General features: G+C 53.6%; 1 protein-coding gene across 4 annotated transcripts; it reads left to right on the top strand.

Moving 5' to 3' along the window:
- The first annotated feature begins 5,161 nt into the window (after nucleotides 1–5,161).
- Exoc3l4 (exocyst complex component 3 like 4) lies at nucleotides 5,162–18,597 on the top strand. Of its 4 annotated transcripts, none has more exons than XM_041633299.1 (13): nucleotides 5,162–5,295; nucleotides 9,055–9,208; nucleotides 9,644–10,056; nucleotides 10,912–11,566; nucleotides 12,535–12,646; nucleotides 12,831–12,953; nucleotides 13,226–13,326; nucleotides 13,480–13,560; nucleotides 15,281–15,395; nucleotides 15,937–16,056; nucleotides 16,136–16,288; nucleotides 16,888–17,009; nucleotides 18,115–18,597. In XM_041633299.1, exons 3-13 carry the CDS (start codon nucleotides 9,660–9,662, stop codon nucleotides 18,296–18,298), a joined length of 2,163 nt encoding a protein of 720 aa, XP_041489233.1. In that variant the 5' UTR covers nucleotides 5,162–5,295; nucleotides 9,055–9,208; nucleotides 9,644–9,659; the 3' UTR covers nucleotides 18,299–18,597. The 4 variants fall into 4 exon arrangements, with proteins under 4 accessions (XP_041489233.1, XP_041489232.1, XP_041489234.1 ...); XM_041633298.1 differs by having other exon boundaries at nucleotides 5,168–5,295; nucleotides 9,126–9,208; XM_041633300.1 differs by lacking the exon at nucleotides 5,162–5,295 and adding an exon at nucleotides 8,156–8,343 and having other exon boundaries at nucleotides 9,126–9,208.
- Nucleotides 18,598–20,945: the final 2,348 nt, after the last annotated feature.

The raw sequence follows: 20,945 nt of genomic DNA, 5'->3' as shown, positions 1-20,945 counted from the left end.
CCAAGCTGTCTCCGCGATCTACCAGGGTAGTGGCCGAGCACTGATGACCCATTCTGGAGTTTCCAGAGCTAGAGGTGGCGTGGAGGGTCGGTTCTCTGTCCAACTCTCTCCAAGCTGTGGGAAAGAGCCTGGGTGGGGCCAGAGTGGACGCCACACCCACTCAGAAGCCCAGTCCAGCCCCCTCCTCAGCTCGCTGGAGGCGTGAAATCGTCCTGGAGCTCCCCCTAGCGTCCGCCGGGGTCACTATGGAAACAGCAGTCGCCACCTTCTGGTGCATTCACATCGCTGGCGCCGCAGCACAGTGGTCTCTAATTGGCCTGTGGTAAAATCCACCCTCCACCCTCCCACCCCCCATCCCCCACCCCAGCCCTCGCCATATCAGGGGCAGAAGGTGAACTCTGCCTCCCTAATCTTTGTCTTCAGTCTGGGCCTCTTTACATTCTGGGCAAAACTGACCCAGAGACAAGCAAACATCTGAGGGGCTTCCTGTTCTTACCTACCTAGAATTCACATCATCCCAGCAATAATCCCATTTTACCAAAGAGTAAATTAAGGCTCAAGTACAAAGATGTCTCTCTCAAGGCCGTCGGGAGCTGGCTTGAATTTCGGTTAGTGTCCTAGCTGTGCCTCTCTCTCCCTCCCGACTGCCCCCTCCACAACCTTCTTCTGACCTCAGTTTGACTGCCCAGAGCTTCTCTGAGACTAGGTTGGGACTTTTCCACTGGGATTTTACTAACTTTTCCAGGGGAAAGCAGCGTGGAAAAGTAAAGGAAACATCACACGTGTCTTGGTGATGGGACATCCTGTAATCTCAGCACTGGAGAGGTGAAAACAGGGGTAGGAATTCAAGGTCATCCTCAAGTACCCAACAAACTGGGCTATCTGAGACCTTGCTTCAAAAAACCAACCGACTTGGAACTCAAGACGTGGCTCTGCTCCACCAGAGGACTCAGCCTGGTCCTCAGCACCCCATGGTGACTCTCAGTCTTAACACCTGTTCCAGAAGATATGGCATCAGGAATGCGCAGACATACATGTAGGCAGAACACCCGTATACATAGAAAGCAAACAGTTTGGGGCTGGAGAGGCAGCTCAGCCAGTTAAGAGCACAAGCTGCTCTCGCAGAGGTCCTGGGTTCTATTCCCAGTACCCACATAATGGTTCACAACCATCCTTAGCTCCAGTTCCAGAGGATCTGACCTCTGCAGTCAAAATACTCACATAAAATAAATTTGTCTAATAATTTTTTAAAAAAAATAAACATTTAGAATTGGGTGGTGGTAGAACACACTTTTAATCCCAGCACTCAGGAGGCAGGGACAGGCGGATCTCTGTGAGTTCGAGGCCAGCCTGGTCGACAAGAGCTAGTTCCAGGGCAGGCTCCAAAGATACAGAGAAACCCTGTCTCAAAAAAAAAAAAAAAAAAAACCAAAAAACAAAAACAAAAAAAAAAACAAACAACCAACAAACAAACAAAACATTTAAAATTCTACTTTGTTGAAAAGAATGTTTAAAAAACAAAAATACCAACCAACCAATCAACAACAACAAAATAAAAAAATCACTGCCTCATACTAAAAGTGGGTATGGGAAGTCTGGGGTTCAGTGAGACTTTGGGGAGGCCCAGGAACAATCTTCCTGGTCTTGGGTATTAGATTTTGAGGTTGTACAAAGAGACAAGGCAGAAAAAGCCAGAATCTGGCTGCTCAGACATTTTCAGGTAATTTGAACTTGGAGGTCCCAGGACTCTCGTGTGACTTGGACACAGTCCTGGTCTCTCTGGTGGTCGGCGGGTCCCTGAGCCTAGGGCAGTCCCCTTACAGGGAGCCAATAGGCAGACCAAGCTGAGCTGGGAGGAAAGGTACAGGGGCTGACTGGGCAACTCTTGGTCTTAGGCTGGGGTTTCCACTGCCCCACTCTGTAGTTGTTTTATTTGCTTTACTTTTAACACTTTTGGCTCTTTGGGGGCCCACCACCCTGCTCCCAAATAAATTCATAGATACTTATTCTTTCTTATAAATGCCCAGCCTTAGCTTGGCTTGTCTCTAGCCAACTTTTCTTAACTTAAATTATCCTGTTTACCTTTTACCTCAGGGTTTTTATCTTGGTCTATTCTATATGCTTTGCTTCTTACTGCATGGCTGGCTGGGTGACTGGGTGGCTGGCCCCTGGCCCTCCTCTCCTCCTTCTTTCATGGTCTTCTTCTTCTATCTATTCTCTCTGTCTGCCAGCCTGTTTCTCTCCTGCCTTGCTATTGGATGTTCAGTTCTTTATTAGACCAATCAGGTGTTTTAGGCAGGCAGAGTAACACAGTTTCACAGGGTTTAAACAAATGCAGCATAAAAGAATGTAACACATCTTTATATCATTAAATGAATATTCCACTCTTGTGGAATATTCCTTTACACTGTGTGATGATATTTCACTGTGATTGGTTTAATAAAAAACTAAAACAGCCTATAGCTAGGCAGGATTTTCAGGGCAGAGAGAACACTGGGAAGAAGGGCAGAGTCGTGAGGAGTTGCCAGCCAGACACGGAGGAAGCAGGAAAACAGCACGGGCAGAGTAAAGTAATAAAGCCACGAGGCAGAAAGCAAATGAATGGAAATGGGGTTATTAAGTTATAGGAGCTAGTTAAAAACAAGCCTAAGCAATCAGCCATGCTTTCATAATTAATAAGAAGTCTTCGTATGGTTATTTGGGAACTGACAGGAAGGACAGAAAAGTCCCCCTACATTCCACAGCATAAACAAATGTAAACATCCTAAACTAATACTCTATAACACCATTCGCCTAGGAGCCTAGGGCTTCTCATTACTGAAGGAGTGATTAACCCAAAGGCATCCTGGCGGAGGTGCCAATGGCTCCTGTCGAGCTTGGTCTGACTCCAGACAGCATGGGGTGCTGTAGCATGCCTGGTATCTTTGGATCTATTACTCATATGTTGACCTCTTAGCCCCAGAACCTGAGAATGTGACCTTATTGGAGACAGAGTCTTTGAAAAGATAGTTAAAATCAGGTCAGTATGCCAAACTGAGATTTATGGCTTTAACGAGGAAGAGAATTTCAGGACTAGCCAGTCTGAAGAAAAGCTGGGCATTTTTACTAAAGGTACTGTAATACAGGATTACACATGAGGATCCGGAGAGAGCGGGTCTTACGTAAGTGAGGACATGAAGGGGGAGCAGAAATAAGACATGCCTGCGTGAGGGTGTAGCCTCCTCCAGGACTCCGCAATGAGCTGCCTGAGCTATTAGCCGTATACACCATTTTGGCAGCTCTCACGTTACATCTCAGACATCACTAAGAATGCTCTCCCCTCCCTCCTCTCTCTTCTGACAGGTGAGTGGTGATGAAAGAGATTCTTACATGGAACTATAATTTGAGAAGGTTTCTCGAGGAGTTTAGTATATGTCCTTTCTCTGTAAGTGAAGTTTCTGGTGAGATCCTTAGGAAATCAAAGGTTGATAGCTAGGAGGGGAGAAAGGCCTTAAAGAGGTGTTGATCATGCCAAGATCTCTGCCTCTCTGTTGGTGAGATGCTTCCACCAGATTCCTGGATCAGGAGCTCCTTTTATTTCTCATGTCCCACAATTTTCCCCATCCTTCTACCTCAGGTAGAGAGAAAGCTTACCTAGTATTCTTACAGCCCTGAATTAGATCCCCAGATATGAGTAGGCTCACACAGGTAACCCCAGCACTGAGGAGGTTCACACATGTAACCCCAGCACTGAGGAGGCTCACACAGGTAACCCCAGATCTGAGGAGACTCACACAGGTAACCCCAGCACTGAGGAGGCTCACACAGGTAACCCCAGATCTGAGGAGGCTCACACAGGTAACCCCAGCACTGAGGAGACTCACACAGGTAACCCCAGAACTGAGAAGGCTCACACAGGTAACCCCAGATCTGAGGAGACTCACACAGGTAACCCCAGCACTGAGGAGGCTTACACAGGTAACCCCAGCACTGAGGAGACTCACACAGGTAACTCCAGAACTGAGGAGGCTCACACAGGTAACCCCAGATCTGAGGAGGCTCACACAGGTAACCCCAGATCTGAGGAGGCTCACACAGGTAACCCCAGATCTGAGGAGGCTCACACAGTTAACCCCAGCACTGAGGAGGCTCACACAAGTAACCCCAGAACTGGGAAGTGGATGCTGGAGGAGGAAAAATTCAAGGTCAGTAGTCCCAGCTACAAGATAAGATCCTGTCTCACAAAAAAAAAAAAAAAAAAAAAAAAAAAGAAAAAGAAAAGAAAGAAAGAAAGAAAAGAAAAGAAAAGAAAAAAAGAGAAAAAGAAAGTCTTTAATCCTAGCACTCAGGAGGCAGAGACAGACAGATCTCTGAGTTTGAGGCAGCCTGGACTTACTAGGTGGCCTCACATGTAATATACAGACAAGTACACACATACAGAGGAGCACACAAAGCCAGGAAGGCCCCGGACTGTGTGGTGCTGTGTCCTCAACACCCAATACTGTAACTCTGGAGCATTGATACTACAACCAGCACAGGATGGGACAGGACTGAGTGTGTCCTTGGATTTCCCCTGAGTTCAAAAGTCACAACTGGCCTCCCCCAGACGCTGTGACTGCTTGTACTGCCTCTGTCTAGAAGGTGCTTCTCATTCCCGAGTGTGACCCTCTGGGACCCTAGGGCCCTCTCCTTCCAGCACTCTGGAACAGTATATGGCTTGTACCTGCTCCTTCAGGCATGACCGGGAACTTCCCTGACAGGTCTTCCTATCTGCCCTCTGCCTCGTAGCTCTGGCAAACATAGGTGGGACTGATGTGAACTTCCTAGATTGGAGTGGACAGAGGAATGTTTCTGGGCACTAGGGGGCTGAGTGTTCCCCAACCCCGCCCCCCATCTAGGTTGCCTCTGGCAGTGGGAGGGTCTGGCAGTCCTCAGTGGGCCCCAACAGCAGTGCCCCCACTGCTACAACAGAGGGCCACCCTCCTCTAACTTTCACCTCCCTGACCTCTCCTTCACTAATCTCCACCTCCTTAGCGAACCTAACCCCTCCAGGAGCTCAGGGTCCGGCTCAGGCTGGCTCCAGAGCAAAGGTGGAGGCCTCTGGAATGGAAGGGGCGGGACTTTTCTGAAAGCGAAAGCGTGGGGTCTGAGTAGAAAGTGGGCGTGGGCGGTCCTGTGGCTGGGAAGTCCCAGCTGTTGGTAATCAAATGGGCTGTTCTGAAGGCCTCCTGCCGAGACCTGGTCTCGGGATCCTGCGTGGCTGCCTTCCCCAGGACCTCTTCTGCCTGGGCAGTTAGTTATCGGCTCACATACCAGGTATGACCCAGTCAGGTGGGGCAGGAGGGTTGAGGGCGTTTGGGCAGTGGGTGGAGACTGCTCTGGCTCTGTCAGTGGCCTTTCTGGCTAAGGGTCTGGGTTCCAAGCCTGGGCCAACTGAGCCACAGTGTTAGCTCAGTCACAGAAGGTATGCACATATCCGAGTGTGTAGACAGCCACACGCGGTTACAGAAAGCAGAGCCACGCATGGGCATGCAGATATGCACATAGACACAGGACACACACACACATATTACAGAATAATCATACACACACACACACATACACCACACACACACTCAGGGAAGCATGAAGATGTGCAAAATGGAAGCTCACCCACGTGTGACTGTCCCACAGGTTCACAATCACGTCAGAGCCATTTCGTCTTCCTTGGTCCAGCTGACATTTAACGGCCCTTCATGGATCTGAGCCAGGCTCATTCCACGCTCCCTGGGTCCCTTGGTCAAGGGGCCGAGACATCTCAGACCACATAACTATCTAGGGCCGGAGTTAGACCCAGAAAAGAATATGCTGTGTGCTGGGACAGCTGGTGAGGGTTGGCAGCTGGGAGAGCTCAGGTCACTGCTAGAAGCAAGGGCAACTGACCCAGAGGCATGGAGGAGGGGTAACTCTGAGTGGACAGAAGGGCAAGAGAGTGACAGCGTGATGGGCAACCCTTGACAAACCTGAGGAAGGGCCTTGTGTGCCAAGGCAAGAAGTCTGCTCTTCTGTGGGCAACGGCAACCTAGGGGTGTTTATATTTTGGCAGCTATGAGGGGAGCCTGCATATTTTTTAAAAAGTTTGGCTGGCATATAAGATAGCTACTGGTTGTGTTTGCAAAATCAACACATGAGGTTTACCAAACTCTTTTGTTAGCCCATAATAGCCAACCTTGGGATTTCTAGTCAGACAAATACAGACAACTAAAACAGCAACCCGAGCTGTTCCTCTCGGACATTTGCAAACTCCCACGGGTGACACCCAGGACCACCGAAACCATCTATTCTCATCCTGTTCCATGCTTTCGGGAAAGGCCCCCTAGCTTGCAGGGAACATTTCAAGGCAAGAGCGTCACAACCTCTCTGCCGTCGTTATTCCTGGGGCTTTGATGGATAGGGGATGACCCAGTCCTAGCAAGTGGGGAGGAAGGATGTGGTTTGTTCTGGAGAAAAACTGAGACAGTAGGGGCTGGTACAGCTCTACTAGGGTAGCAAAGGATAGAAGCAAGTCTGGGAAACTGGGGAGTCTAGACCTAGCCTCATGGTCACAGCTGGAGTTGCCCATGGTGATTTTCCCGGCCCTTGCCCCTGGCCCTGCAGATGGGACTGTAGCTTGACCTGGAAAGAGATGAGCCCAGGGCCCGGACTGGCCTGAATCTGCAGGATCCTGGAGCTGAGTACCAAGCTTCAGTCAGGGAGTGGCTGCAGTGGAGAGAGGAGATAGAGAGCCAGGGATGGGCCTTGTGGCCAACAGAGGGAAGGCATGGTGGTGAAGTCCACAGATCAGCCCAGTGGGCACCAGAATGGCACCTAGCCAGGCCAGCCTCACGTGGGGCACCCACTCACACTGCATAGTCCATACTTTTGAACTGTGCTCTGGGATGAAAGAGAAGGGAGACAGGCAGACAGACTCTCATGCCTGGAAGAAACTACATCACAGTAGGGACAGTCCTGAGGGGCCACTGAGAAGATGGCACAAAGCTGAGGATTACTTGGAGGCAGGGGACTCACTGGGTCCTGAAAGCTGGGTCCGATTTGGAGATCAGGAGGGGACACAGCTTGCGGGGGGGGGGGGGTGTTGAAAACTGCACATTCAGCAGGATGGAGGGGGTCCCATGGGCTAACGTGCAGACCAGGAGTGAGGCAAAGAAAGATCAGTCCAGAAGGTGGGGGGGAATTTGAATGCCCAGCTATAGGACTCAGGATAGCTTGAGGGTATCAGGGAGTCAGAGAAGGTTTTAAAACAGGGGAGTGACCCATTTGGTTTGGGGGAGGTCAAGAATGGTTTGGGTAGCTGCTGAGAGCTGCAGAGCCAAAAGTGGCATGACCACCAGCCAGAGAGGCTGACCGCAGCCAGAGAAGCTGGCCACAGCCAGAGCCAGAGAGGCTGACCGCAGCCAGAGAAGCTGGCCACAGCCAGAGCCAGAGAGGCTGACCGCAGCCAGAGAGGCTGATTGGCGGCCTTGAGGGCCCTATAGTGCAAACCTGGTTTTATATGAGGGTGATTGAGCAGTCTAAGTGAGTCCAAAGACTCCTTATAACCTGCCATGAAATTCACGTGTTCCAGCTGCCCTTCCTTATCCAGAATCTGTCCCAGACTCCCCTGCAAGGACTGCCAAGTCCGACTCCTGTCTTGGGGTCCTCACAGGGAAAAGAGCACTTTCGGTAGCACCCAGTCCTCTAGTGCTCATGAACACACACTAATCACCCTTTGTCCCTAGCTTCTGGAGAGACCTGGTTGGGCCAGGCTGAATGGCTTGAGGCTGGATCCTTCCCTCTCTAAGCACCCGGTTTCTCAAATGGGGCAGATAAAACTCCCCAACTTTGTTGTCATGGGGATCAGACCTTTGTCAGCACTGAAGTGAATGCACGCATGGGTGGGGCTTAGTAAACAAAGGGAAACTCTCCCCAGTCAAGGCAGGACCCACCTGTCCTTTCTCAGTACCCCTGAGAGAACACAATAGGCCGTCTCCCACACTAGGTGCTGAAGGGCTCCACTGAGGAAGGAGCCAGAGTTTGCTGTGTATGGGTCACATCTGTGTGGAGCTGGGTCCCTGAACTGGGTGCCAGGGCAGGATAATGACCTGTGACCAGGGTGGGGCTGATAAGGCCACAGCCAATCACTTGAGCCTCTCTCCTTCCTTGAAGCTACTGGTGGCCTCTGGAGCTCCAGAAATGTAGGCCTCAGCTGACTCTGTCAGATACCTTGCTGGAGGGCTAGAGCGTAGGGGCTGGCCCCTGTCCAGCATGCCTTAAGTCCCAGGAAAGCGCAGTTCCTTCCTGACTCACCCAGGGATCTGGCTCTAGCTCCTACCTGGATTTGTCCTGGTATGATGGGGGAGTCCTGAAGAGGGCTGGGAGCTATGCTTCTGCTTTAGCTAGCCTTTCTTCTCTTTCTTTCCTCCTTCCTTCCTTTCTTAAAGATTTATTTGCTTTATATTATGTGTGTTTGTGTGTGTGTTTTGCTTGCATGTATGTCTGCATACCATGTGCACACCTGGTGCCCTTGGAGGTCAGAAGAGCACACTGGTTGCCTTGGAACTGGAGCTACAGATGGTTGTGAGCCACTGTATGGGTGCTGGAAATTGAACCTGGGTCCTCTGTAAGAGGAACGAATACTCTCAACCATGGGCCATCTTTTCAGCCCAGTCCAGCCCTCTTTTGGTTCAGTTTCTCCAAAGGCATACGGGGAGCTTACTAGCCCAGTACCATCCCCCACCCATGTCTAGCTTGCACAATGTGGTGGGCAGAAGGTTCCAGTAGCCAGGAAGGCTGTCTCTTCTCTCCCCACCCCTAGCTAAACACACACTCAGAAAGCAAACAGTTAGGCTTTGCTAGCTGGAAGAGAATATGGTGGCGGTGCCTGCCAGCAGCCCAAGCAGTGTGTCTCTCATGCTCTTGAGCCCACTACTCACTCCATAGGGTGAAGGTTGGGGGGTTTGCAAGAGGGGGGAAGAGCAACAGGTAGGAAATGTATTGGGATTCCTCAGCTCCAGGTTAAATATAGACCTGAGGCCCCTCCCACAACCTTCCCTTCAGGCTGTATGGTGAAGATAAGTGGTTGGGTGCCTGTGGCTAGGGCCCTAGGGCACCATTGTACCCTCCTCCAGGCTCCGCGGAGTCTCAGAAGGGAATGCTTCTTAAGGAGGTTCCTGTTTGAGCAGAAGTGATCCTGCGTCTTGTGCTGACAGAGGTGAGAAGTGGGGCTGGGGGAGGAAGGGATGGGGAGAGGTTTTGGCCTTAGAATCTAAAATCCTAGACATCTGGGATGTGGGTACTGGACCCTGCCCTTGTGAGTTGTGGGTTTCCCAGAATGAGTGATCAACATTCCTAATTCAGTGAGACCCACTCGGGCTCAGTAAAGTGGCCACCTGGGAGAGAGTCTTTGGGGATGGCACCAGGGAGGCAGTAGCTGTCTGCATCTTAGCTCCAGCTGCACTCCAGCTTGCAGAAGGCTCTGGCCAGCCCAGTAGCTGGCAGACATTTCCTTTTCCATAGAAGAAATCAAGCCTTCCTGCACTCCTGGGTCCTCCTGAGCCCCAGAGAGCTTCCCTGGGCCTCTGTGTCTTCTTCCTGGGCTGGGCAGCCTCCAGGCCTCTTGAACTGCTTTCTCACACCCCGCCCCCAGCTTTCCTGCTGCCAAGATGCCATTGCCATGGACAGTGACCGCTGGGCCAGAGCTCCAAAGCCCCAAGGAGCCTGGGAAGCCACAGACCCTAGCTCAGGGCACCCGGAAGTCCAACAGTATGAAAGAGCCAAGTATTCACCACGGGGACACTCTGAAACCCAGCCTGAGCACCCTGAAGCGGACCTTCTTCCGGACCAGCCTGCCAGCTTCCACCCACAAACCTAAGGAGGACCAGGGCCTAATCAGGCGAAGTTCCCGCCTGTTCCGGTCCTTGAGACGGGCCCTGGATGAAGGCCTAGCTGCTGGGCACCCTCAAGTCCCTGCAGTGACAGAGAAGCCTTCCAGTGTCACTGATGGTATCTGTCGGCAGGCATCCACGGGGATGGGACCTGAGGATCTGGAACTCCAGGAAGGTAGGGTCTCATACAACAGTGTGAGAGGAAACTGAGGGCAGAGAGGGTGGGAGCTGAGCCAAGGTATCCCCACATACCCAAATCCTGCCTTCTGCACCAATTCTTCCAGGATCTAGCAAGGGAAATCTAATATACCCACTGGGCAAACAGAAAAGTCAGGCTCAGCTAAGTGTCTTGCTGGTGTCTTACTGCTAACTATAAGAGAGGTGGGATTTGAACCCAGATCTGCATGGCCTTTTACCACTTGGCCCCTTGAGCAAACTCATCCTAATTATTAGGCACTGATTCTCTCAGATCACAGGGTCCCAGAGGACCATAGGGCCACTATCACCTGGAGAGGCAGCTAGAGGGACTGCTCAGGTGAGCACACAATGAACTTGAACTCTCAAAAGGGATCCATCAGAAGTAGAGAAACTCCTCCAACAAGGGGCAGGCAAAGAGCAGCCCAGCAGAAAGGCTGACTCTGGACATTAGGACAGGACACACCCAGTTGAGCTCTGAACCTATTAGACCTGCAATTACAGCCACACATGAGAACACCAGGACCAGTTCAGCAGAGATGGGAGTGGGGGTGTGTGCAAGATAAAAGGTACCCGGCCCCATATTGCCGTGCAGTCAGGAGATGACCCAAATTGTTGTTTTCAGCCAGGTTTTGAATCCTGGCTCTGCTCCCTCAAACGTGATTCTAACTAAGCAAGGTCTTCTGGCAGGTGGAGCAGTTCAATGGCTCACAGAACATTTGGGTAATGGCCAGGCAGCCCAGCCCAAGACTCTGGGAGCAGCCTAGATGTCTAAGTTGGTTCCAAGACCCTGTGCTGGTCCCTCCATTGACCCCTTTCTCACCTGCGCTTGCAGAGAGCAAATCCGTGACAGACCTCATCACTGAGAGGCAATTAGTGAAGGCCTTCGAACAGTTGCGGTACCTGGAGACGCGGCTGGTAGCGGACAAAACCTCACGCACCTTTGCGCAGGACCCCACCGCCTATGCACGGCGCGCTATGGACGTTTGCCTACATTACGACGGAATAGCCGCGGAGATCGGAGCCATTGTGCGCGAGGCGCTGGGTTCCGAAGGCGTGGATGGAGAGGCTCTAGCCGAACTGGCCCAGGTGGTGAACTTGGAAGAGGAGGCCCATCAGGCCCCCCAAGCCGACGGTGACTTCTTGAGTACGCCCCGCCACTGGCGTCGGCACTGGAAGGACGCTGTGCAGCGCAGCGCCCAGGAGCGCGTGCAGCAGGCTGGCGTCAAAGTCACCCCAGGGGCTGCGGAGGGCTCTTCCGACCTAGCCCAGCTTCTGGCTGAACTCGGTAGCGTGGTTCGCCGTGACCTGCAGAAGGTGCGATTAGAGATACAGCCCGCTTACGAAGCCACCGATTTCCCGGTGTGGGAGACCTACTTGCGTGCCTTTCACAGCGCGGTGGCCCAGCGTTTGCAGGAGCTGGCGCGAGACGCCCGCGGCTGTGAGCAGCTCTATGTGCTGTTAGACTGGGCCGCCAATGTGTACGGCAGGTGAGACCTGAAATAACAGTATTTACGGCAGAAGCGGGACCATTACCCACCAGGAGACCTTGGGAAACAGTTGCCAACACACAGGGCACCTTTCTTCCCCATTCCTTCGCAGGCAAAGCGATGGGGCGCCAGGAAGACTGGGGATTTTGTCACTCTTTCTCTTGTGCTAGACTGTGTGCTCCCATCCCAGGTTTTCCTAAAGGACCACGCAGCTACAGGTTCCCAAAGCTAGAGATCTTTCATGTGCGCCTCACACCAGAGCCAGGACCCCCAGAGAGCCCTGCTAGTCCCTAAAGCGACTGCAAATGCATTAGAAAAGAGCGTCTTTGCAGGCAGGGCACCACTCGGAGTGTGGGTTCAGCCTCCTTTCCCTCTGGATGAGCATCCATCCATCCCTGGTACTGTGTAACAAGAAGGGTGTTGTGTAACAAGGGTGCTTTAATTTCCCAGATGAATGGGCCCCAAGTTTGCCACAGGCCAAAGGTAGAAGAATACGCGAGGGAGAAGGCTGCCCAAATCCTGGCCTCTTTACATTGCTGTGGTCAGGCCGTCATTCTCGGGCACCCTGATTTGGGTTACATGGTGATGTGTGTGTGTGGGGGCGGGGGGGAGGGCTGTTGCTTAGAGCTCAGTCTTTAATGTAGCTAACCACGAGGGTAGAGGTCACATTGAGGCAGTCTGGCAGAGGTCCATCCGAACAGCTCCTTAAGCCTTCTGAGCAGGCCCAGCTGGATGCATGAGTGCCAAGAAGTCCAAGGCAGCCGGCAGAGGCTTCTGGGATGGGAGGGAAGGGAAGTGATGGCATAGATCTAGAGGGTAGAGGACTGGAATGTGTCAACAGAAACGGAGTTCAGGGACCTAATGATGACTTTGGACTTTGAGCCTGGTTAGGGAGAGGAGGCAGCTGGTGGGGTATCAGAGCTCCTCCCGGGTCCTCAGCAACTCTCCCACCCCATCTTGCTTTTCAGTCCTGACTTCCTAGGCGCCCCAGACTTGGCACTGCCCACCGAACCGCTGCCCCCACTCCTAGAGCCTGCTTTGTGGGCCCGACTGGAAAGTGACTACACTAACTTCCTAGAGGTGAGGCTGGGGAGGCTCCGGGCTCCGGAATTGGGGTTGTGCTGGAGGCAACTGTAGGCGTGGTCTGTGGGTGGGGTCCAGTGACGCTAGTCCTTCAAGGTGCAAAGTGGGGCTTGGAAGGCAGAGGGAGCTCTTACCTTCCTCGTGGATGGCTTCTAATCGCAGCCCACTCCTAATCCCACAGACAAAGATCACAAGCTGTTTTGATAGCATCTTGCATCTGGAGCAGAGTCGCTGGGAAGCTGGCGAGGAGCTGGAAGTGCTACAGGGCCTCTACCATACGCCCCTGTCCATCGATGTGCACATGGTGCGCACGGGAGAGGGCTGAGGAGGGGCTTGGTTCTGGCCTCAGGCACGTGGCGGAGATCCCTCAGAGCTAAGTTATACTGAGAGGGGAACCTGTGGGGGTGATCTAGGCCCCTGAAGCACATGGCCAGTCTAGGTTACAGCTCTCGGGTCTGCCGGTGGACTCTCGGATTGGGGTGGGGGTGACCCTCACATTGGGGCAACTGAAAACTGCAGACAGAGGTGGGCTGGGTTCGAGACTCTACTGCACTCAGCGTGTGGCGTCCCTGACAGCTCGTGGCTGAGCACGTGAAGGCGGCCGGCGCTATCTCCTCGGAGCTGGAGGCCACCACCCTGCAGATCTGCGCACGTGCGCTCTGCCTCTTTGTGCCCAGGTGCGGGTGGCATTCTCAGCCCGGGAAGGGTGGGAGATGACACGGCCAGGAGTGGGCGGGGTCCACCGGTCTGAGTGTGAGACCCTCAAGACTGGTGAGGACCTAAGAGGGCGGACACCCGAGGTCAGAGGAATGATCCTTTTCGATCCCCAGGTTTGAAAAGGCATTTCTGGCGTCGAAGGCGGTGAGCGAGTGCTACCTGGGCGCTTACATTAACGCTTGCGTGGAGATGAGGTAGGTCGCCCCAGCTCCAGGGCGTTGCTGAGCACTGCCAGCAGGAGGCGCGCGAGCACAGGAAAAAAAGATCCGAAGCAGCGAAGTCTGGGCAGGCGGGGGTGGTGGGGGGTGCGGAGACGGGGGTGGGGGTGGGGTGGGGGGGGAGCGGGGGTTTTGGGGTAGTACCTCCTGAGTGTTGATTCTTGTGGGTTCCCCGAGGCCTTCCCGGATTGTCCCCTCTCCGCCCTGGCCCTAATGTGTTCAACAGAGCTAGGGTCATGGAACAATTGGGGAATGTGGAGCTTCAAGGCTGACCAGAGGCTGAGGAGATGGGCATCCCCTGATCCCAGGGCTCCCCGCTTATTTCCTTTATCCCATGATTTCCTCCATCCCATTCCGTTCCTTTTTTACCTCCTCCTCGGAGAAGCTCCCTCCTTGAACCCCATCCTGGACAATCTCGGGCGCCTCTACTCTCAGAATGCAAGGCCCTCCCTTTCTGTTTCGGAGAGATGGCTACCTTGCCCTGACCCCAGCCACACTGGGTGCGCTCTTCCCCACAGATATGCTAGTCTGGGGAATGCAGCCATTAACAGAAGGCACGAGATCTGGGTTTCCTGGTTGGTTCGAATTCCAGTGTTGCCCACTGTTGGCTGTGTGCCCTGGGACATCACTTCATCTCTGTGCCTCTTGTCTTCTAACAAAGCCAGAGCCTGCTTCCTCAGACTGTGAGCACTCAATCCATATGAGCTCTTTATGAGCGCTTGCGACACACCAGGCATCATGTGCCTGCTTCATCCACCTCATCCCAAGGCCAGGGTACCAGATACAGATGGACAAGTGGATACTGGTACAACCAGGAAGTCACACAGCTAGAATTTAAACCAGCTCTGCCTGTGTCCCAAGGGTGGCCACACTGATGCTCTGCTTCCCAGTATGCTCTTGGCTAACAGTACCAGGCTAGTCTTCAGCAGTGGGGGTGGGGAATGGTGAGGGGGGAAGGGGGAAGGCACGGGAGGGGGGAGACATGGACTATATGACAATGACCACTCAGCCCCAGGAAGTGTTCTCCATCTGATAGATTGAACTGTGCACTGGATAGAGCCTAGTCCTCAGTTTTCTCAACAGTGAAGTGGAGTACTGTCACCCTCAGAGGCAGTGATGAAGTTCAGCGGGGAGCTGTGCCAGACATGGCTGGGTGACAGTCCCATCCCCAAGGGGCATGGAGGGCTGGCTCAAAGCTGCCAGATGGGACCTCTGTCATGGAGTTGAGCTTCCACTCTGCTGCCAGAGTTTAATTGGCTCCCATGACTCTAAAATTGTCCCCTCATTCAGTTCTGCTTCCATGGCTGCTATTCTGTACCCCTCCAGGATCTGCCCTTCACAGCAGTCTGAATCAGCGGTTCTCAACCTGTGGGTTGAGACGCCTTGGTGGGGATCGAACAGCCCTTTCAACAGAAGTCCGTGTCAGGTGTCTTGCATATCAGATATTTACATTACAATTCATAACAGTAGCAAAAATTCTTACAGTTATGAAGAAGCAACAAAAATAATTTTATGGTTGGGGTCACCACAACATGAGGAATTATATTAAAGGGTCGCAGCATTAAGAAGGTTGAGAACCACTGGTAAATGAATGAAGTCCGTGCAGTGCCCAGGCTGCAGGGTTACGCTAGCTGGGTCTTATTCCCCAACCTCTTTCCCCCTGCCCAGCTTATTACTTGTCTTGGCCCCTCCCCAGAACCAGCCTTCTGGCCAGGTTCCCTGGAACCGTAAAGGAACTGGAGAAACCCCTTGTGGCTGCCACCAATAGCTTCCAGAAGCACCTGCTCCACATGGCACTTCAAGACATACAGGTGAATTGGAGGGTTCCATGCCCAGGGTGCCCTCCGTCCCCGGCATTCCTTCAAGACATACAGGTGAATTGGAGGGTTCCATGCCCAGGGTGCCCTCCGTCCCCGGCATTCCTTCAAGACATACAGGTGAATTGGAGGTTTCCATGCCCAGGGTGCCCTCCGTCCCCGGCATTCCTTCAAGACATACAGATGAATTGGAGGTTTCCATGCCCAGGGTGCCCTCCGTCCCCGGCATTCCTTCACCCTAAGTGAGTTTCCCAGCTGAGCAAGGGCAGTTGGGAAGCACCTGCCACCCCACTGTAATCCCTTCCTCTCTGTGACCAACACCCGAGCTCTGGGATGGTGGGCCAGGAAATATTCTTCAGCACAAGCAGGGCCTGACAAGACACTAAACCCAAACCATGCCCACTGAAGGAGGCATTCTGGGAAAGGCGCAGTGATAAAATCTGTGCCCAGGAAAGAGGATGGCACAAGGGAACCTGGCGGTGAAGGGGGTTAGGGATGGCAAACGGAGCTCACTCCCATATCCCTCTGTCCCCAGCCACTATTCAAGATGCTGCATACCAAGAGCTGGCTCACACAGGACACACTGCGTCCCCTCATGGTCAAGGTGGTGGACTTTGCACATCATCTTGAGCATGTGACCCCACTACTGGCACAGGTACCAGGAAGTGGGGTGGCTGGCATAGGTGTGCAGAGCCCATGCCTTTTATCCTGACCCTAAACCCTCACTCTTCCAGGAGACTCTGCAGGAGGTTCACCGTTTTGTGGTCCGCGAGTACCTGGGGCAGGTGCTGAGGCCCCACGAGAGGTTCAGTGGCCTGGATCGTGTGAACGGTTCCCATAAGATGAGCCTGGATGCTCAGGCCATTAGCAGCACTTTCCAGGGCCTGGTAGGAGCAACATCTGAATGTCAAGCAGGGCTCAGCCTCTGGCCAGTCAGGCACTTCCTATTCTCATCCTGTAAAACAACAAAACCCAGGGGGGGTGTAGGAAAGGGTCATGGAGAAGAGAGCTTACGTAGGCAGGCAAGTTCTTCAGACTACACTGGGAAGATGGGGGAGGGGGGCGCTGTATTCAAGAGGTGCAGGCCCAGATGTCCCCATATTTGTGCACAGTTGCGGATGAAGGTGAAGAAAGGATGAAGATTATGATGGGCAAGATCTGTGGGCGGTCTCTCCCTACTCGGATTCGGGACAGTCTGAGCCATACCCAAATTTCTTATCTGGGTTGCTGGTCTCCTACTGTTGGCAGGCTCCACGCTGCACGTCCCTGGTCAGGGCGAGGATTTCCCATCTGTGCAGACAAGAAGCCATCTCTACAGAATCTTTGCAGATGCTCACTCTGTCCTTTGCCCCAGTGGCATCTTATTATGGGCAAACCACCCGCGGGAGATACATGGGATGGGTCTAGCAGGGAACTAAAGGAGGGGTTGTACGTAAGGAGCTCCACGGGGAAGTGGACCGCAGCACACATCTTCCTGTCTCCTCAGGGCTCTGAAGCCAAGTGGTTGGACCAAGCCATCCTGTGCGTGGCTGAGATCCTGGGCGAGACCTACAAAGACGACATCCAGCGGCATCTGGAGACACTTATACGCAGCTACCCAGACATCAGGTTTGCAGGCCTTCCTCCCCCACTAGCTTCTGACCGGAAGTCAGGAGTAACTGGCACTCGCGCCTTCAGCAAAGCCCTGTTGGCTGTGACTGCGGACGAGTAGGACAGGGAAGAGCCACTTTATCCCAGCTGAGAGAACTCAATGCCTCAGCGGAGCAAACCTGTGTGCGCATGCGCACGAGGGAAGGGCACAGGGACTGTAGGCAAAAGGGCCGTCTCTCCCTGTGTTCTCTATCAACCGTGGACAACGAGGCTTCCCCTGTCCCCAGGCACAAACCCTCTCTGGAATCCCTCTGAGGCTTCGACAGAAAGGAGGCTCGGACCCGGACCCCGGGTTATGCGGGGTGCTTAGTCATCGGAACCCGTAGGGATCCCGGTTCGGTTCTTTCCAATGTACTCAGAGATTCCGGGATGGAAAGCCGCTGAAAGGCCTGGTCCAGCCCCTTCCCTGGCTCCCAGCTGCGGCTGCGGGCAGCTGGTTTGCTCTGCCAGATTTGGTTCAGGCTGACGATCCCATCTAAGTTTTCAGTTTCCCTACCGCTCTTTTGGGGTTCCCCAGCCCGGGTTTGGCCCTCCCTTCCTAGCTCCAAGCCCTGGACAACTGTGAGGAACCAGTAAGGAACAGTGGCTCAGGGTGCCACTTTGTACCTTCCTCTCCCCCACTCACCGTCCCTCTCCAGTCTCCCGATCCCCCACCCCTGCTGCTGCTTTGTCTTGCACACTGCCAGGACATTCTCCTGGCCTCCACCTCCACCTCTCTAGCTCTCTGTCAGTTTCTGGAACCTTCCCTAGATCAGATTCCTTGCTTCGCCTCTGCTCAAAGCTTCTTTCGACTGTGTGCGTGCTCCTTCCCCTGTCTCATGCCTGTGTGCTTCTAGGTTCAGTTGCTGTGCACCCCCAGCTCCACAATCCCTCCTCCTTTTAGAGCTCTCATCCCCTCCCCGCCTGGGAGGGTCCCAGCCTTTTAGCCTCTTTGACCCAGCTCCAGGAATGCTGGCTGAATCATACTTCCTCCCAAGCCTGGTTCATGTCCTCTCTAGGGGCGGGCGGGGCTGGAGGGTACCAGGGTCACCGCTCTACAGTAAGGACCCCCATGTCTCTACAGGCGTGACCACGTACTGGCCATTCTGGCGCTGCGTAGACTCGGTCGCCGTAGGAATCATAACCTGTTGCAACACACCCAACACTTGCTGAGGGCAGCGCCTGAGATCAGGCCCTCCCCACGCCGTGTGCTCTTTGAAGAGATCGAAGTGCCCACCTCCGTGGACGTGCTGATCACGTGCATCTAGGCTGAAGGGCAGGCAGGAGATGGGTGGGCGGAGGGTCTGCCACCCTCCCCGTGACTGACCCCAAGAAGGAAACCCAGTGAGTCATTCTGGCCCTACCCGCAGCTCTGAAGCCTGGAGTCATGGAATCCTTGATCTCAGTTAGAGGGAGTCAAGAGTGGAGGCATTCCAGGCATTTGTGGGGGAGTCTTTTGGGGTGGCTGAGGCTTCCAGGACTTCAGGCCAGGAGGGTTTCCTTTTCTAACTGCCCGGTGTATCCTCACTACAGTAAGTGGCTGAGTATTCTAAAAATAAATGTGAATTAAAATAGTGCCTACAGTTGGGTAAACTAAGCTGGTCGGTAGGCGTGGTGCTGGCAGGCTGTGGTGACTAGCTGATTGGGAGGCACAATGCTGGCAGGCTGTGGTGACTAGCTGATTGGGAGGCATGATGCTGGCAGACTGTGGTGACTATCTGGTTGGTGCTGGCCGACTGTGGTGTCTAGCTGGTTGATGTTGGCAGACTGTGGTGGCTAGCTGGTTAGTGCTGGCAGACTTTGGTGACTATCTGGTTGTGGCAGACTGTGGTGACTATCTGGTTGATGCTGGCTGATTGGTGACTAGCTAGTAGGTCAGCCCTTTGTTGACCACTGAATGAACTGGATGGCTGATGCAAGTCCTGAGCTGGAAAAGCCCCTGCCTGTAGCTGCGGATACAGGCTTTTAGGGGCTGGAGAGATGGCTCAGAGCTGAAGAGCACCAGTTCCCTCTCCAGAGGACCCTAGTTAGGTTCCCAACACCCACATGGTAATAAGCCGTCATTTGCTCCAGTTCCAGAGGATCCAGTGCGTTCTTCTGGCCTCTGAGAGCATTCGCATGTGTGGTGCACAGATATACATGGGGGTAAAACACCTGTACATAAACTAAAAACTAATAAATTAACAAAGCCAGCCCTTCACCAGGACCCTGGGTCCAATAACCTCAGATACAAGCTGGTCTTGCCCAGAAGGGGTGGTCAGTACTCTGCCCCATTCTAGGCAACCTGAGCCCATGTGACCACCGGTTCTGTGGTTTGAGGAATTCTGGTTTCACATAGGAGGGACTTTCCAGTGATAAAAGTTGCCAGATTACAGTGCACTCGTGGGTGGTGGTGGTGGATGGGTGGGAAGGTAACCATTCAGATTAGCCGTGGATACAGTTCTGGGAGACACTGCAACTGCCCTCTATCTAGATAACTGCTGAAATTTGTCTGTAGTCTGAGGGGCACGGCTGGGTACCTATTTGCATTGATGGCTCCAATTTCCAGGGATTGACAGGGACTTGATGGCATAGGCTGGGATGGTTTTCTTAACCCTGCTGTTCCCAGCAGGCTTCCCCTGTAGCTCTGGGCCTGATTCTAACACTAGCTTGTGTGGGGTCAGGTACCTGCCGATGGCCTGGGGTCCCCAAAACCTAGTGGTTTCCTTCCTCAAGTGTAAGACCAGGGCTCTAAAACACTGCAGTATGAGGTGGGCGGGCAACACATCTTTCCCTGTTCTCCGAGACGCCTCTCCCTGTGCTGTAGACAGCCAGAGGGTACTTAATGCCCTGGACAGTCTGGCCCTTCCCTGTGCTGGGATTTAAGTGCAGAGCATGTCTGGGTCTGCTGGGAGCCCTGGGGTGGAGACCCAGAATTCTTAGCTCCTTCCCAGAACAGGTGTCGGGGGCATTCTGACCCCCCACCACAGGTGTCTCAGGGCTGGATGCCAGGGGCAGGTCAGCCCAGCGGGGGAGAGCCAGACCTCTGTGGAGAAGGGTAGGCCAGGCAGGAATGAGGAAGTGAAGTTGCTGAGGTTCCCAGGCTCCAAAGCCGGAGGTGAAGGCCTGGAACTGTTGACACTTGATAAGCAGTCCTTCCTGCGAGTAGGGAAACTGAGGCCTGTGGAGGGCAAGTGGCCTTGAAACCTCACAACCTAAAGTTAGGGGTGTGAGAGGCACCTCTGTCACAGAGGAGGGGAAGTGAGTGACTCACTGGCCAGGAGACCCTGCTTGCTGCCACACACACCCCTCGGTGACCGTCAGAGTCCTGCTGGCACTACAGACAGGGTTCTCGGGTGATAGAAAACCTGATCTTAGATGAGTTCTCCCCAGAGACCCCTCGACCTCCCTGCACCCTACTTGTGAGTCCCAGGCCCCTCCCTCTCCAGGTCCAGCAGGGGCCCATCCTGCTTGTCCTGTCCCACCTAACCATAGGCAAGTCTCTGTACCTGTCTGTGAATAGGCATGCTGTCAGTACCTTCCAGCCAGAGGAGCTAACTCAGAGCTAACTGAGGAGGGTGGAACAGAAGGTAACCATAAAGCCAGGCCCCTGGCCTCCCTATGACCCCATGACCCAGCCAGGCCATAATCTGCGAGCCAATGTTGGGGGATGATCCTGAGTGCAGAGATGGGGCTGGGGCCGGATGGAAGCGGAATGGGACCTTGAGCGTTTAGTAGAGCAAGAGGTTGGTGGGTATGTCTGGTTAGGAGAGACAGGTTCGAAGGGTGTGCCCAAGGCTGAGCAGCTTCCCATGGCACAGGGAAAGACTTGGGCCTAGGCCTTCTCAGAGCCTCCAGACTGTCTTCCTGAGGGTCCCTAGACCTGGAAACAGGGCATCTGGGTTTCCTGACTGAAAGTGTACCTTGTGCAAGGAG

The sequence above is a fragment of the Microtus oregoni genome, unplaced genomic scaffold, assembly GCF_018167655.1.
Source record: "Microtus oregoni isolate MIOR12 unplaced genomic scaffold, Mior012 000043F_ref0000047, whole genome shotgun sequence".
NCBI classification, from domain to species: Eukaryota; Metazoa; Chordata; class Mammalia; order Rodentia; family Cricetidae; genus Microtus; species Microtus oregoni.
The sequence above is the reverse complement of the archived record's forward strand: the minus strand, read 5'-3'. Positions and strand labels throughout refer to the sequence as shown.